Consider the following 16,693-nt stretch of genomic DNA (forward strand, 5'->3'; position numbering starts at 1 on the left):
AAGAGTTCTCTGTATGAGTTTTGTATTATTTTTGCAACTGTTCTATAAGTTTGAACTTATTTCAAAATAAAATTATTTTAAAAAATTCATCCCTCAGTTTCTTAAATGGATCTGGTGCTGGCAAAATTTCTGGCTCTACCTGCTCCACACATGTCTCAGACTCCAGGGCCAGGCCCAGTGGGGTTTCCCAGCATCACCAATCTCATTAATACATTAAATGCATAGCAAGGCGATGAGTATGTGACGTTGATGTCTGACGTCAGCATTCTCTGGTGCCAGCGGGGCCAAATCGACAAATATTCATTTTAAGTTACCTTTGCCCACGACCCCAAAGACCTCCAGGAAAATCTCTGCTAAAGGCAGAAGACTTTTAGCCATATTTATTTGAGGGCTCCAAGGAAAAGAAGATGGGTCACATCTGTGCGTTGATGCCAGGGCCAGAGCTAAAGGAAGAATCTCAAAACACGTGATGTTTGTTCTTTTTTTAACACACGATGTTTGATGCTGGGTCCAGAGGAAAAGAGGTGGCCCTAGGAACACAAGCTCTGAGGAATTCAGAGAACTCCTGGGAAGGCTTTGGCCATTCAAATTCAGAGAATAAGAGTTTGAATCAATCTTACGTAGATAGTAGGGGAGACCCTGCTGACATCTGAGCTGCACAGATTACCACTGGAATCAGCAAAGTGTGGGAACAAGCAGCCCCAGGGTGTAGTTCCATGAAACAAAGCCAGCTGTGGAAGAGCAGTTCTGCCTCTGAGCATGATTCCCACCCCATGGGGATTCATTCTCCCTGTCTTCTTTAACAACGGAACTCTGACTTTAACTGGGAAAGCAGTGTATTCAGCTAAAAGACTATACGCCCAGCCTCCCTTGCAGTGAGATGTGGTCCTGTGACTAAGTTCTCTCCAGTGAAGAGAAGTGTGGTATGGGACTCCAGGTATGGGAATCAGGAAGACTGATTAAAGGAACCCAACTTAGCTGGAAGGAGGGCCCTTCTACCCATCCATACCCCCAAGCCCTCCATCTTGGTTTTCTCTTTCTGCAGACCTGGAACATGGATGTGCTGGCTAGAGCTCCAGCAGCAATCTTGGACCATGAGGCAACCCTGAGGATGAAAACCATGTGCCGAGGATAGTGAAGCAAAAGGAGCCTGGGTCCTTGGCACTGTGCAGTTGCTATGCCAAATTGACATCCTGCCCCTAGACTGCTTTCATGTGAGAGAAATACAGGCCTCCTTGATGTTGCTCAGAAATGATGAGTGTGTTCCAACTTTAGGGATATGTAGTGGCTGATCCGTCTGCCTGGAGCAGTCTACCCCCAGATATTCATCTAGCTCATTTCACCTCCTTCAGCTGTCTGACAGAAAAGCACTAAGAAACAAAGGCACTAAAATCTCTCTGTCCACTCTATTTACAATAGCATCCGTGTCCCCGAATATTCCATAGAACTCACCACCATCTGCCATACTATACCTTTTCCTTGTTCGTTTATTGTCTGTTTCCTAGAATGTAAGCTTTGCAAGGGCAGGGGTTTGGGATATTCTGTTCCCTGCTACACATCCTGTGCCTACAACAGTGCCTGGCACAGAGAAGGCACTCAGTAAAGATTTGTTGAATGAATGACCAGTGCAAGCTGATGCACAGGCTTTGTGTCCTCAGTCATCCCCCAGACATCGGCATGGAGCCTGTTGGGCCCAAGGAGGGTCACCGGGCACCCTCTCCCCCAATCATCAGTCAGGAACCAGGCTAGGACCAGGGCTGCCATCTGCAGTGGGTGGGGACAGAGGTGGGTGGGGACAGAGGAGATGCAGAAGGGCTCCCTCTCTTGAATCAGTATGTTTTCAAAGTGAGAAACGCTAGCCCTCTGGCCTCTTTTCAGCCCAGGCCTCTCACAGTTCCAATGTGTGCCCAGGGCTCAGGGGCTCTGCCCAAGTTTTATAACTGGATGACACAGACAGAGCCCTTGACCCAAGCTGTATGCCATATGCCCCCTTCAGTTGGTCAGTCCCGGGGAATGTGTGATGTGTGGGGCACCGATCTTCTTTCCCTATTCCTGGGAATGCTTGGATGCCTTGGATGGCTGCTGAGAAAGCACCACATAAACCCTTAGCCTCACTAATAGAACAAGAAAATAAATGATCGAATGTCTCCCAAGGAAGCAGTGCACACCCTGGCCCCTGGGTCAAATCAAGAACATGAGTGGAGGTGGCTGCACTAAGAGCAGTACAGGGGTTAGAGCATGGAGATAGACCACAGTGGCTTTATTTACTATTGAATGAAGAACCAGGCCTAAAGCCACAGAGGCAGGCCCCCTGGCACCCAGGGGAACCCAAGCCCCTCATTCCCAGGGTAGCCGAGAGATCCTCACGCCAGTGAGAGAGCGGGCAGCACTTTTCCAGCACATTGACCGAAGCCGATGCGGTACCCATCTCCCTGGCAGTGCCCTGGAACAGAGAAGGAGAGGAGTCAGCTACCACACCATTCAGCTCACAGGAACCTGCGCCCAGGCAGCCGCCGGGCCAGGAACATGGCGGGGAGCCTGGGGCAGGAAGGCACCGTTGAAATGGCAAACACACATTTTAAACAGAAGCATATCCCTCCCCAGATTTGGGGCAGAGCTGCAGAAGCACTTGAGATGGAACTCTGGGCCCACTCTGATCCCACCCCTGGGGGTCCTTGGAGGCACCGCAACAATGCCCTCGATGGCTTTCCTGATGGGTGGCCGACTCCCCCCTCCTGGGGTTGGGTCCAAAGCCTAGGTTTGCCAGTTAGTCTGAAGCCAGGCTGCCCGACATGGATGCTGGGCTCCTCCACCTGCCAGCTCCATGAGCTTGGGCCCCTCTGGGCCTCAGTGTCCACATCTGCAAAATGGATCTAATAACAGTACGAGGTTGATATGAGTTGATAACCAGGACCCTCTGAGAGCAGCACCTGGCCCATAGTAATAGCCCAATAGATGTCAGTGATCTTGATCACTATGACCCAGACGGCTGTGGGCAGCTTATTTACCCTCTGACCTCAGCTTCCTCCTCTCCTGCAAAAGGCAAAAGATGTTTCTCTCTCAGGGTTGTGAGGATTAGATGAAATATCTGGGTGAAGCCACCAGCATGATGTCTCACACATAGTAGACGTTAAAAAATGTTAGTTCTATTCATTCAGTTCCATTCCAACTAACACGGCAGAAAAGCAGAGAGGAGTAAGAGCCCATCCCTATCCTCGAGGAGCATCAGTTTGATGAGAGGGGCAGGTCTGGACAAGACTCACAGGAAAAATGCCTATCAGGTGCTGAGGGGAGAGAAGGGAGCAGAAATGACGCATCTGAGCTGGGTCTTGATGGGTGGATAGGAGTTCTCGAGGGAAGGCACGATGAAAAGGGTGCCCCAGAAAGAGGGAACAGCATGTGTGAATACGTGGAGCCCTTGCTTTCTGAATGGGGAGCACTTCAGTGAGGCTGTCATGCAGGGTGCCCTGAGAAGCCAGATTACCCAGGGCTTTGTGAAGCTGGGTTAAGGAGTTTGAACTTTATCCTGAGGGCGATGAGGAGACACAGAGGGGTTTTCAGCAATACAGTGATATGTTACTGCTACGTTTTAAAGGGATCCCTTTCTGGTGACCCCGATGAATAGATGGATCAAAAAAAAAAACATAGACTTAAAAGAGCCATATCAATATAGAGGCTCTGAGATTCTTCAGGTTGAAATGCTTCTCAGGGCCCCAGGACACATGGAATGAAGATGAGCCAATGGCCAGGGTGGCACTATGAAGACGGTGATAGGGCCCGATGGAAGTTAGGGGCCCTCGTGGGGACACCTATGACCTTGAGTTACCTGAAAAGCCAACCAAGACCCATCACCTGCAGGAGATGAGCCCCAAATCTGGAGCTATGCCTTCTGCTACCTGATGTGAAGGGAGAAAGCAATGAGATACAAGATTCCAACAATCAAAAGAAAAAAATCAAAACTGCACTGCTGGGAAGATGTGTGGCCACCTGGACTCTGAGACGGAGTCGGGAACATCCTCAACAAGCCCTCCCAGGCAGCCTGAGGGGAGGCTCGCTGGGGTGGTCTCACTGCCCCACCCCCCAGCTCAGGGGTGATGTACCCAGCCTGTGCTCTTCCCATTCCAGCCCTTTCCCAGTGATCCGAATGGTCCTTCCTGCTCGGGCTGTTCTGACCCCTGGCCTTCTCTGGAAAAGCAGCTGCTTGGACCCCGCAGCCGCTTCCCAGAGGTTTCAGTTCTAGTGCCCACCAGGTCCCGGCCAGCCCCCACCCTCTCCGGCATCAGCACACTCACAACAGCCTCCCTGGCTGAGACACATCCCCGTGACCCATTTGCTGGCATGCCACGCTCAGGGACACCACGTGTCCAGAGCAACGTCCTTGCCATTGCATTGCTCAGTTTCATTATTTTTCTGTCAGTCACTTTTAAATCCCAATGTTCAGAAATATTCATACCCCTGGGTGGGGGAAAGACCTATTAAAGCAAAAGCAACTCTAAACTGAAAGTCATTAATCATCCATCAAAGCAAATAACTCACAACTGCAGCAATTTTAAAGCACCTTCTTCCTGGCATGGTGCAAACACTGGGGGAATGCCCCCTTGCACCCCCATTGCTGCGTACTCAATAAATCAGCATTCCCCCTGCCTGCCCCATGGGGTTACAGCAGCACCATCACTCCCACTAAGACAGCACCTGCCTGCTTCCAGGATATAGACACGTGATTCCATCATGTCACTTCTCAACAAGCCACCATGGTAGGCAAAGCTGACCACATCCTCCCCCTTTTACAGTTGGCCCTGCAGATAGGCCTAAGCAGGATTTCTCAACCTCAGCACTAGTGACATTTGGGGCCAGATGATTCTTTGTGGTGGAAGGGCTGTCTTGTGCACTGTAAGAAGTTTAGCAGCATCCCTGGTCTCTCCCCACGAGATGCCAGTAGCATCCCTCTAGTTGGGACAACCAAAATTATCTCCAGACATTGCCAGATGTCCTCAGATGGGTCAAAACCACCTTTGGTTGAGAACCACTGGCCTAGAGGATGAAAGGGGCTGTCCCTCCTCACCCAGCTGAGTAGGAAGGACCCTAGAGACATTCCAAGCCCTGCCATGCCCCAGCCTAGGGAGAAGAGAGAGGAGAAGCTAGTGGACCAGTGCGTTAATGGAGGGACAGAGAGCCCAGAGAGATAAGAACACAAGGAAAGTCTGTGGCCAAGTCAGGTCATGTCACTTAGTCATGGACAGAGAGCAGAAAAAACTCTCCCGCTTCTCTTAGGTTGAACTCCATCAACTACGAAAATGAAAGGTTAAAAACATATTTATGTCCTCTGGAATATTCACCCTGTCATCCAGTTGCCCTCTCCTGGAAATTGACCCCAGCCTACCCCCCACCCCATCCCACCCGTGGGAATGAGAATCCATAGCAACAGCCAAGTATTCCAGCTTCCCAGAATGCTGCACCCAAGAGCACATTGGGGTCTACATCCTCACCCCACAGAGGGAGGAGACCCTGAGGCCCAGGCCACAGGGCCAGCCCCGGGAGGAGCTAGAGGCAGAGCCAGGCCTGAAGCCAGAGAGTAAATGGAGAGACAGATGGGCATTGCTGATGGAGACTGCAGGGGAGAGAGGGGAGATCTTCATTTTGATATTGCTTCCAAATAATTTCTAATACCAAGAAAGAAGTCACATCAAACTAATACTATCAATACACCAAATAGCTGAAGGCGAGTGAGAAATGTATGCATCGAGCAGTACAGAGCAGTGTAAACGTCCTTGAGAGCAAACACGTTCTTGCCAGCCACCAGCTAGACACCCGATGGGGAGAGAGCAAGGAGCGGGGACAGGTGAGTGATATCAGAGCACTCAGAGATTTTTGTTGTTATTGTTCATCACCTTCTCTCTCACTGAACATTTCGTGGTTCACATAGTCCCATTTAGGAGGTCAAGAAACCATAGCATCAACCCAGGTTAAAATCCTGACACAACCCTTTACCATCTTTTTGATCCCAGGTAAGAAAGAATCTTTCTGGGCCTCAATTTCCCCATCTGAAAAATGGGGGTAATGATAGCCTCTCTCCTTCCTACAGGTGAACACAAGAGCCCAAATCTCAGCTACGCTCACTCCTTAAGTTTTTTGGTGGTCCCCTTCTGTATGAAATTTTCTTTTTATGAGTCAACAATTTATGCCTCATTTATAATATTATAATTCTCCATTCTAGTTCCAGGGAATTCCACCAATCTGTTCCCACTTCCTTCTTCTTTTGCCAACATGTGCGTCTTCAGAGCCAAGGAACTGCCATTCCCTGCATTGCTTTCCTGCCCTCTGTAAATACTTTCTGGAACAAGGCAATGAATAAACAAACAAGTCAATGATGCTCACAGCACCTTGGCTCCTTTCTCCCATCTTCTCTGGGCAGATGCTGAGAGCACATGCGAATCCCATCTGCCTAAGGCCCAGCCTCTCCCTTCCGGGCCTGGACGGCTGCCTGGTCTAGAACAGCCTGGGTGGGGGCTAAGTCACAGTGACAGTGGAGGACTTAAGCCATCACTTTCCCCTCTCCCATCCCATCTCCTTCCTTCCTTTCCCCACCAAAACTTCAGAAAATGCCTTCATTCCATCCACAGAACCATGACCAAAGGACTGGGGTAGGCATGGCAAGCATTGCAGAAACAAAGACAGCAAGAAAATCAGAAGGCCTGAATTGCATCCTGGCCTCAATCACTGTGTGACTTTTAATAAGTAACTTACCTCCTTTCAGCCTAAGTTGTCTACTCTGCAAAATCAGGGCAATAATACATAATCCAAGGGCTGTTGTGAGTATAATATGAAATAATAAAAGTGATCTGCCTACAACATGGTTGGCCCCTAGTGGATGTTCAGTAAATATTAGCTAAATGAGAATTAGAAAGGGTGGGATACTGCTATAGAGATAGTAGGGATAATACGGATATGTATTAATTCTGGGTAGGATCATTTGCTTTCTTGAGGTCTACCTGCACCTTCTCTGCCACATCCACTTAATTGCATCAACCAACCAATAACTAGGTCATTCACTCACTATGTGGCTGGCAACACCGTCAGACTCAGAGAGAAGTAACCCTGGTGCCTACTCCCTAAGAGCTCTTAGTAAAGCATGGAAACAGCCACACATACAATTAACCAGAATTCAGTGTTTTAAGTGAGTCACCAGCAGAGAAGACAGAGGTTGATTCTTCCTGGGCAACCAGGGATGACTTCAGAAAGAAGGTATTGTTTGGCCTGAGCCCAGTTTAAGATGATGAAGCTCTGAGAATTTCCTTCCAAGAACAAGCCTCCCAAACATGGGGGCATTTTTGTCTCCTGTGGCTTTGCATGCTAGAAGCAACCAATCGGGCCAGAGAGGACCAAAGTAGAGCCAGTCATTTTCTCTTTCTTGAGAACTCAAACTAGGAGACATAGTCACCTCAGCAGGACAGTGTTGGAAGTTGGGACCGCACAGTCACATACGGTTGTGGTTGGAGCCAGAGCCAGGGCAAGCCAGGGCCTAAGGCAAGCTGGAGGTGCAGGGATAAGGGCTTTGCAGAGGAAGTGGGTCTGAAAATGTGATAATGGAAGAGATGGTCACAGAGAGGCAGAGGCAAGACTGTGACACCAGAGAGAGATGGAGAGACGGAGAGAGCAGATGCAAGGTGAGCTTCTGGCCCTTGTGAGGCCGGGCAGCTCTCCTCACGGCTGTCCTGGGAGATCCCCCTGTATCCTTACACTAAGACACTCTCATCCAAGAAGCTGGGTTGGGGAGAGGGGTGAGGGTAGTAAGAGAGGGGTGAATTCTTCAAAGAGTCCCTAAGACAACAGGCACAATACAGCATCTGAAAGAGGCATCCTAGCCGCCTTGGAATGCATAGCTGGGAAAGCAGCTCTTAACTCATCTGCACCTCCCTTGAACCCACCATCAGTCCCAGGGTCTCCCCATAGGAGTCTGCTGCCGAGTCCACAACACAAAGAACCTGCCATTGTGTTATGACTTTAACTCAGGTTAAAGGGAGACAAAGCAAGATTTCTATCGCCTCTTCATTCTGGAAAGCTTCAGATTTGAAGACTGTGGTCGCCAAGGCTGTGGGGAAGGACATAGCAGGCAGACGCAGCATCTGAGAATGGTAGCGTCAGGATGAGTTAGGACAGATGGCTTTATGGGCACATGAACACATCCCATGGTTAGAACAGCGCCCGGCAGGGAGGAGGGCAAAGCCCGCTGCACTTGGCAGCCTCACCTGTTAAGATGACTTCATCTCCATCCAGCAGAAACTTCCTGCTTTGTCCATTGCCCAGCTCTATGGCCTTCGTTCCCCTCCAAGAGAGCTCCAGCATGGAGCCAAAGCTTTCCGGCTCCTTCATAGTGGAAAGGGGAAGGGGGGTCATATGTAGTCACATCTTGGTGAGCATGTCAGCTCTGGCATGGACAGGGCTTAGCAAGGACTGGGAGCCCTGGGCAGGGCCGGGGACACCTCCCACCCCTCAGAACCCCTGTTCATCAGCGGGGCACCCTTTCTTCTCATGCTGGAGGCTGAGCAGCCTTGCTGCCAAGGGCTTTGCTTTGTTCCAGAACTCAATCCTTGACCAATGTAGTCAGGCTCCTCCTTCAATCCCCTGCCCACTCTGGAGGCTGCAGCTGACAGTGATTCTGTTATGTTTAATCCTTTCCAATGGGGAAGGGACTTTCCATCTAACAGGAAGGTGCAGCCAGGTCCTTGCAGGCAGTGAGAGATACCTGCATCTCCCCAAAATCATCATCTGTTAAGGATCCATGACTCTACCATGAGCTTACAATGGCACAAAGTGGGAAGGAAAGGGTCATAGCAGAGCAGCCACTTCATCCTGGGTGGGTGCAGTGTGAGAAGGTGACAACCAAAAAACTACCGCTGTTTCCTGACGATTCCCCACGTGGCATTCTGACTCTACCCTATTTAGACACGAGCCTCCCATTCTTTTGCCCATCCCTTTAGGTTTGAATTTGGAAAAGATGCACCTTTGGCACACACAGAAATGGATGAAGCTATGAGGAAGTCAGAATGTAAGATATGCCTACCTAGGGCTTGAAATCCCTTCTCGGGGGTGAGCTGAGAGCTATCCATTCTGCGGGGATGCTCTGCAAGGGCAGCCAGCAAGGCAATTCATACTCACCGGCCCGCTGATGGTTCCAGAAGCCAAGAGGTCTCCTGGACGGAGGTTGCAGCCATTGACAGAGTGGTGGGTGAGCTGCTGCAGCATCGTCCAGTACATGTACTGAGGGCAGAGGCCACAGAGGGTGGGGACAGGCAAGTGGGCTTATCCCAGCCACCTCCGGTGCAGCCGGGCCCAGAACTCCCACACACACTCCCCACTTATAACATCCCCGTTTCCTCCAGGCTCCCTGACAGCCAAAGAAGCTGTCCTCTTGTAGAGTCCCCCAGGGACCTTTTCTCCTCTCCACCACATCCTTCACTAGCCAGCCCCAGCCCCTCTGCTCCCTCATGCCCTCCACTAGCCCACCTTCTCCAAGAAGCACTCCCTGAATGGCCAGCCTCACTGCTCCATCCCTCAGTCTGCAGCAGGCCCATTTGTCTATAACGACACTGTCCTGCCGATACCCTTGAGTGGCAAGTTGACGTGGTCTTTGTTCTCATTGTGACAGGGGCTGCTTATGAGCAAAGGCCTCACTTACATTCTCCACCCTAGGCCTTAGAACAGACATTGGGCAATAGAGCTGGATGATTCCATCATGGACGTCAGAGCAGGCCAAGGAATGGAGGGGCACTGAGGGGAGGCTTGGCTACGTGGAAATGGGCCTGAAAGTGCCATTTGTTCCTGAAGATATTCAGAGACAATGTACCCTGGGGTTTCTCCCAGCCCGGCTTTTATGTCTGTCACTGCAGGAGCTGCACATCCAGGGAAGGAAAACCTCACAAATGTGTGTGTGGGGGGGTCCTGGCCCATGAGCCCCCTCAAGGAGCTCCCTTATTTCTTCCTACTGGCCTACGGAGCCCAGAATAATGCTAAATTAGAAGGGAAATGAGAGAAAAGCGGAATACATTGATTCAGAAGATACTTAAATGGATAATAAACATATGAAAAGGTGCTCAGCTGCATTAGACATCAGGGAAATGTAAACTAAAATCACAGTCCTCAGAAGGGCTAAAATGAAACAGCAGCCACTGCCACGTGCTGGCAAGGAGGGCGAGCAGCTGGAATGCTTATATGCTACTGGTGGGAACAGAAATTGGTACCACTTTGGAAAACTATTCAGAAGCACTCCTGAGCTAGGCATGTGTAAACTGTATGACCCAACAATTCCATTCCTGGATAAAGACTAAACAGAAAACATGGAATGTTCACAGTGACTCAATAACAGCCATACCGTATGACTCCATTTCTATAAAACTGAGAAACAGACAAAATGCATCTACGATAATGAGGTCAGGAGAGCAGTTACCCTTGGTGGGGGGAGTGAGGTGACTGGAGGCGGGGTGCATTTTGAGGGGCTGGGAATTTTCCTTTTTCTTGACTTGGATGCTGGTTACACAGGGATACAGATGTTCACTTTGTGAAAATTCTTCAAGCTGTACACTTATAATTTGTACATTTTTTCTATGTGTGTTATACTTCAATTAAAAGCTTACTTTAAAAAAAGAGTCACTCATCCATCCAGTCCCTGGCACGACAGGAAGAGGCAGGGATTAGACCCTACAGGAACATCCACGGACCCCCAAGAAATCACTGGGTACAACTAACGCAACCTCCACCTGGAGGGTCTCCTGGACCTCACGGCCACTTCCAGAAAGTTCAGAAACTGGGAAGTGCAGGCCCATGCCCTGACCCGTTATCCATATCCCAAAATGGGCTTCAGGCTCTTGTTCCTATCAGGGGAAAATTGACCCTCTTTCCCTCAATTCCAAGAAGCTGTTTTCCCAGCTTCTAAGCTTACCTTAAAATTGGACCTGCATATGGTAGCTGCCTGGCTCATTCCTTCTCCTATTCAAAAGAGAAGAGAAGCAACACTGATGAAGAAACTTAGTTCATTAATCAGAGAGAGAGAGAAAAAAACCCACCTTGCAATGTGAATTCTTTTTTTGCCTGGGCTTCACATTGTCTGATGTAATTCCACTTAGAGTCCTTGAAACTGAGGAAAGTTGGCTACTTAAGTTCATTAAAAATCAGACCTGGGGGGCTTCCCCAGAGATTATCTAGTCTGGGGATGGTTTACACACAAGCCACCCCCTTCCCCTTCCATCCCCAAAGCATACAGCATCAACTGACCATGGCACCACATGGTACTGAGTCCAGATGTGGCCTCAGAATCTTTCTTAACACAATGCTGCTGGCAGCCACCAATTAACTAGACATAGTGTGCAAGTTGAGACCTGTTTGAGATCCTTGATTAAGGATAATCTGCCATCCCTCCAGGAACCCCTTGGACAGCTGGGGCCATGTGTCCCCTGCCAAAGTATTCCAATGATGGACAGTGTGCTGCCTCAGCAATATTTATTAAACACCTACTGCATGCATGGCACTGGGTGTGTATTAATACTTAGGAAGCTCCTCCATGCTGTCAAGATCTGCCTTTCTCCTCTGGCCCTGGCTTTCCCTCTGAGGCCACTCACTCCCAGGACTGGCCTCAGATATGCTCCCTCTGTCCCAGGTAAGCTCAGGGTCCCCCAAGCCTGCTCCTCCCCAGATTCCTTCACCCAGATCCCAACTCAGAACGTCAGAAATACAAATTTGGGGCCAGAGATGGGGAGGAGGTCTTGGAAACCATCACTGTACCCAGAGCTCCCTCTTCTCCTGGCCATCTCTGGACACTGCACCTTCTTGAGAATCTTGTTCTTCCTCAAGAGCGCACTCCTCTGGCCAGGTTAGTTTTCCGGCAAGTGGGAAGAATTGGCCAGGATGTAAACAAGACAGAAATGGACTCGATGAGGCATCTGTGGGTAGTGGGGACTAGCCTAGAACTCACCACATTTGGTTTATTTCCAAGCTCATCACCAGCCAGCTAAGAGAATGAGCATCAGTTTTCCAATCCATAACATGACAGCGTGGGACCAGCAGAGTTTCCCAGAGGGCACGATGGCAGCTACGAGGCTGCTTTCTAAAGCCCCTTCCTCCAGGGAACGGCCTCCTCCCAGCCGAGATGGCTCCTGGCTGAGCCTCCTGCCTGGGGCCACCTCTGTGAGGGGCCAAGACCCTGGAACTGGCAGTGAGAAAAGGTACAGCAGAGCCTGGTGCATGTGGACAGGACAAATGGAGGAGAGAGAGCTACCAGTTTACTAGAAAAAGGTGGACACAAGGCCAGGGGGTGCATGGGGTGAGCCTGATAAGAGAGGAACAGAAAAGACCTGGTCAGAGCACGGCCCAGGGGCTCCATGTGGCTGCCAAGCAGACGCCCCCTGCCAGCCCCAACGACCCTCTAGAAAGAGTGACACCCCATGTATGGCACTGTTCTCTGCCTTTACATGAACTAATTTGCTAACCCTCATGACTCCACTGTGTGGTCAATGCCATTATTATCCCATTTTACAGATGGCAAACTGGGGCACAGATAGGTACAGTAACTTGTCCAAAGTCCCACAGCTGGGAAGGGACAGAGCCCGGATTTGAACCCAAGCCCCACTGCAGAGCTGGGCTGCCTAGCACTAAGGCTCCGCTGGCCTGTGAATGAGCCGGGCTGAGCAGCTCGGGGCACAGGACCTGTCTACAAGGCTCTCGGGCTGGCCCAGGGTGGGACCAAGGGGCTGGCTATGCTGGTTCTGTGTGACCCAGAGGGCAGAGCCAGGCCTCCTGTGGGCTTCCAAACAGGCACTCAATGAAATGTGCCCTCCTGGGGCTGAGTGGTCATGGGCAGTGTTTGCAGAAAGATGGGAAAGACCCCTGTTGGGGAGTCTGGAGAGGGGATGCAAGCAGAAGATAGTGGAGCTGGGCTCGGTGTTTTCCAGTCCCAATATCTGAAAGCTCAGGGATTTGGGGTAAATGTCACAGGAGGCCTGTATGGCTCCCTTTGAGCACCAGGCATCCTCTCTCCTTCTCTTTCCTTTACAAAAGCTACAGGTCTCCAGGCAGGCGCTCCCCACCACTTTGCCGTAGCTCAGGAGCCACCTGGCAATGGCACTTGGCACACAGAACCACCGAGCCCTTGGGCCCACCTTCCAAACCCACAACAGTACCTTTTAGGGCAACAGACAGGTTGATGTCGAATGTGTAGGGCTCGTCGTGGCAGAGATACGGCAGGGGCTTGGGATCCTGGGATGACAGAGCAGACAGAGGGTCACTGGCAGGCAGCCGAGCACACCACTGGGCTCGTCAGGCACCGTGGGCTTGAGGCACCAGGGTGTTCCCAGCCCTGGGTTCCTGGACAGTGGGGACGGGGTGGTCATATGTGCCAGCCTCCAGGAGGCACATCAGCAGGGCAAAGGTCACAGGGGCCAAATCAGATATGTCCCAGAAACCCAGGGGAGGGGAGAACTGGGCAGGTGGGAACGCCAGGCATGGGGAGCAAAGCAAGGCCTGTGGGGAAAGGCTGACACAACAGAGAGGGACAGGCAGGGCTTCTGGAAGCTGGAGGGTAGGTCTGGTGCTGGAATCATGCTGGGGAGTCAGTGTCAACTGCTGGGCCAGAAAGTCTACACTTCTGCTAAAAAACAATGTTTTCCAAAGTTTGGTACATGAACTGCCAGTGGTACATGGGATAACTTCTGGTAATTTTCTTCTAATAATTACATGTTTCTTTTACGTTCCCTTTTGAATGTATTTATTGAAGTTTTAAAGAAAATTGTTGAATAAACTGTAGTTCAGAAGTGGCAAGAATCACAATGATTAGGCCTAAGCGTCTGACATTTGAGAAGGGCATAAAGACGGAGGACAGAAGACCTGGAGCAGACATCTCCGGCAAGGGGAGTGATGCCCTATAAAGGCAGAGCTGGACGAAGGGGTGCAGGCTGGAGGGCTGGCAGTCGGGAGCTGCTGCAGAGTCGAGGTGATAGGTGGCGAAGGCTAGACAAAGCTGCTGACGGCCAGCCACAGAGGAAGTGACCAGCAAGGGCCACCAAGAGGGAGAAAGAGACAAGCCTGGGACACTGAAAATGATGGGGTGGGTGGCTGTGGCAGGAGCCACTGGGGAGGGAAGAATGGGACCAGAATGGCAGTCTCCTCCCCCACGTCCCCAGGAATTTCATGAGTCTTGCAGCCAAAGGCACCAAGTTTGTTTTTAGCTAAGTAAACATGGTTGACACCAGGAATGGTGCCCTGTGTGGGACCGCAGGACCGTGGGATGGGGGGGGGGCAGTGGTGAGCAGGAGAGTAAGGACAGGAGGGCAATGTGCCGAGAGTGCAGCCTGGGCTGCCCCCACTTAGAGGGCAGAGTCCGAGTGGAGCATCTTGGGGGCTCTGGAGACAGGAGAACAGGGAAATGTCATGTGCCAGAAGCCCAGGTGGGAGAATGAGCGAGGGGCTGTGAGGCCGTGGCACTGGTGATAAGGAGGTCACGGGTGAATCTGGCAAGACCACCAATGTGATGGGCTGGTGATGCAGCAGCCGGACTGTAAAGACTGAGGAGAGGGGGTGAAACTGGAAGACGGGGCCTGGGGAGTGGGACTGGGAACAGAGGCTGTGGGGACGGTGCCCACCACCATTCCCCATTCCTGGCCGATCTGCTCCAAACTGCATTCTATGAGTTGGGTTGCAGGGGGCGCTGTCCACATAGAACACGATTTGATGGTGACCCAGGGAGGGGTGCAAAGTGGTGGGACTGGCAGGGACATCCTGCCAACTCACCGGGTTCCCCAGGCCTCAGAGGATTATGAAGTTTACAATATTCTGTTTTCCCCCAAGAAAAGTGCAGAAGGCTGGAAAGCCACCCTTGCAAACAGCATCCCCAGGGCACTCAGTGGGGGCCTGTGTGGTCACATAGTGCCTGCTCAGTGGGTGCGCAGCCTCGGAGGTGGTGGGACTGGGGTCCAGGCCCTTCCTGCCGAGGACGAGCTCACCTGCACCGGGTTGGGCATGGCGAAGGGCATGAGTGCATCCATGGGCACCACCCAAGGAGAGATGGTGGTTCCAAAGCTCTTCCCAAGGAATGGCCCGAGAGGAACGTACTCCCACTTCTGGATGTCTCGAGCTACAGGAGAAGGGCAGATCCAGGGCTTACAAAGGCCGACAGGAGTCTTGCCCTAAAGCCCCCTCTTCCCCTTGACCAAGGAGCAAAGACATCCAGCAGGGTCCTCCCCACAGTAGGGGGACAGGACTAAAGCGCAACAGCATCCGAGGCCAAGGACAGAAACCCTTTGAGGTCCCTGTGCTGGGTCACAGCAGAGACAAGGAAAACTGAGGGGCAGTCACAGTGTCCCCATAAAGGGACTGTAAGTTCAGCCTCCAAATGAGAATCAGGCATTGCTGGGACTTATGGAGCCATCTCCTCCCACAGAGAGGCTCACTGGTTGAGAGTGCAGGCTCGGAAGCTGGGCTGCTTAGCTTCCAATCTTAGTCCAGCAACTAAACTTCAATCTCTCTGTGCCTCTGCTGCCCATCTGTAAAGTGGGAATAACAATATCACCGGTGCCTCATAGGGGTTCAGTGGGATAGTACATGTGAGGGGCTTAGCACAGGGCCTGGCACAAAATAACTACTAAAGAAATATTGGCTATGAGGTCAGCCATGTCCCTGCTAGACTTATGAGAAAGCTGGAGCTCAGAAAGTCTAAGCAACTAGCCCAAATCTCAGAGCCAGGAGGTCTGTTTACTAACCAGGCCCACGCTCTCATCCACTGTACCACGTGCCGCCTCTGACGAGCACTAGGCTCAGGAAACCAGCCATGGTTTCTGTGAAACACTGTCCCAAATACACGGCCTCCACTTCATCTTCAGCCAGAGAGCAGGGCACCCCTAGTGAACTCAGCCCCGGGAGCCGCCCGGCATTACCGCTCCAGTCGTTCATAAGGACCATTCCAAAAATGTGTTCATGGGCCTTGGAAATAGGGATCGGCTCGCCAAATTTGTTCCCAGGGCCTACAAAGAAAGCCTGTTAAGGGGGAAAGTTGATTAGAGTCTGGGGTGACCTGCTTTGCCTGGAGGGCAAAGTTCAGGCATTTCCAAATCCTGGCCAGGATCAGACTGCCACACAGGGCCTAGCAAGGCCCCCACATTTCTAAGTCATGAATAGCACCCGAGAGGCCAGATGGCACCTCAGGAAAGCAGCCTGCCAGTGCCCACCCAAGCCCCTGCCCCATGCCCCATGCCCAAGCTCTGCAGCAGCCTCTCCTTCCCTCAGAGTGTGCCAGACCGTTCTGCTCTTCCTGCACCCCATGCACACTCGTATTTTAAGCTTTGACAGTTACAGGATGATTCTGGAAAATGAGAGTATCAGGGTTTTTATTCATGTCATGAAAAATCAAAAGGCTGACAGGGCATACCCCACCCCACCTGACTGCCAGCCCCAACCCTAACCCCTCACCCCAGCGCCTCTGAAGAAAACCAGCATCAACACAACGGCCATGAGCCAAAGAATATCCAGAGATCACTGGGGAAAATTTGGGAAAGGGACATTGCTGTCAAAAGACCCAAATCAGCTATGACATTTACAAAAACTGAGTCACAGTTTTACTTGTTCTGCGACCGTGTTTAAACATTGCACATTTTTCATCAAGACAAAAACAAAAACAGTCAAGGGCACCACCTTAGGCAGAATCTCACCACCA

At 51.3% G+C, this 16,693-nt stretch overlaps 1 protein-coding gene across 2 annotated transcripts in view; it reads right to left on the reverse strand.

The window, feature by feature from the left end:
* Positions 1 to 2,231: 2,231 nt before the first annotated feature.
* FAH (fumarylacetoacetate hydrolase) overlaps positions 2,232 to 16,693 on the reverse strand; it is a 33,571-nt gene continuing 19,109 nt past the window's right edge. The window contains exons 8-14 of one of the 2 annotated variants that reach the window (XM_037833241.1): positions 15,918 to 16,017; positions 14,988 to 15,118; positions 13,170 to 13,245; positions 10,937 to 10,983; positions 9,157 to 9,258; positions 8,247 to 8,364; positions 2,232 to 2,443 (exon numbers count right to left, since the gene is read on the reverse strand). In XM_037833241.1, the coding sequence (XP_037689169.1) occupies positions 2,364 to 2,443; positions 8,247 to 8,364; positions 9,157 to 9,258; positions 10,937 to 10,983; positions 13,170 to 13,245; positions 14,988 to 15,118; positions 15,918 to 16,017 (654 nt within the window). In that variant the 3' untranslated portion in view covers positions 2,232 to 2,363. The remainder of the gene's footprint in view (positions 2,444 to 8,246; positions 8,365 to 9,156; positions 9,259 to 10,936; positions 10,984 to 13,169; positions 13,246 to 14,987; positions 15,119 to 15,917; positions 16,018 to 16,693) is intronic. The other variant, XM_037833242.1, reaches the window with a different exon arrangement.

Source organism: Choloepus didactylus, chromosome 4 (assembly GCF_015220235.1).
Source record: "Choloepus didactylus isolate mChoDid1 chromosome 4, mChoDid1.pri, whole genome shotgun sequence".
Taxonomy (NCBI): domain Eukaryota; kingdom Metazoa; phylum Chordata; class Mammalia; order Pilosa; family Megalonychidae; genus Choloepus; species Choloepus didactylus.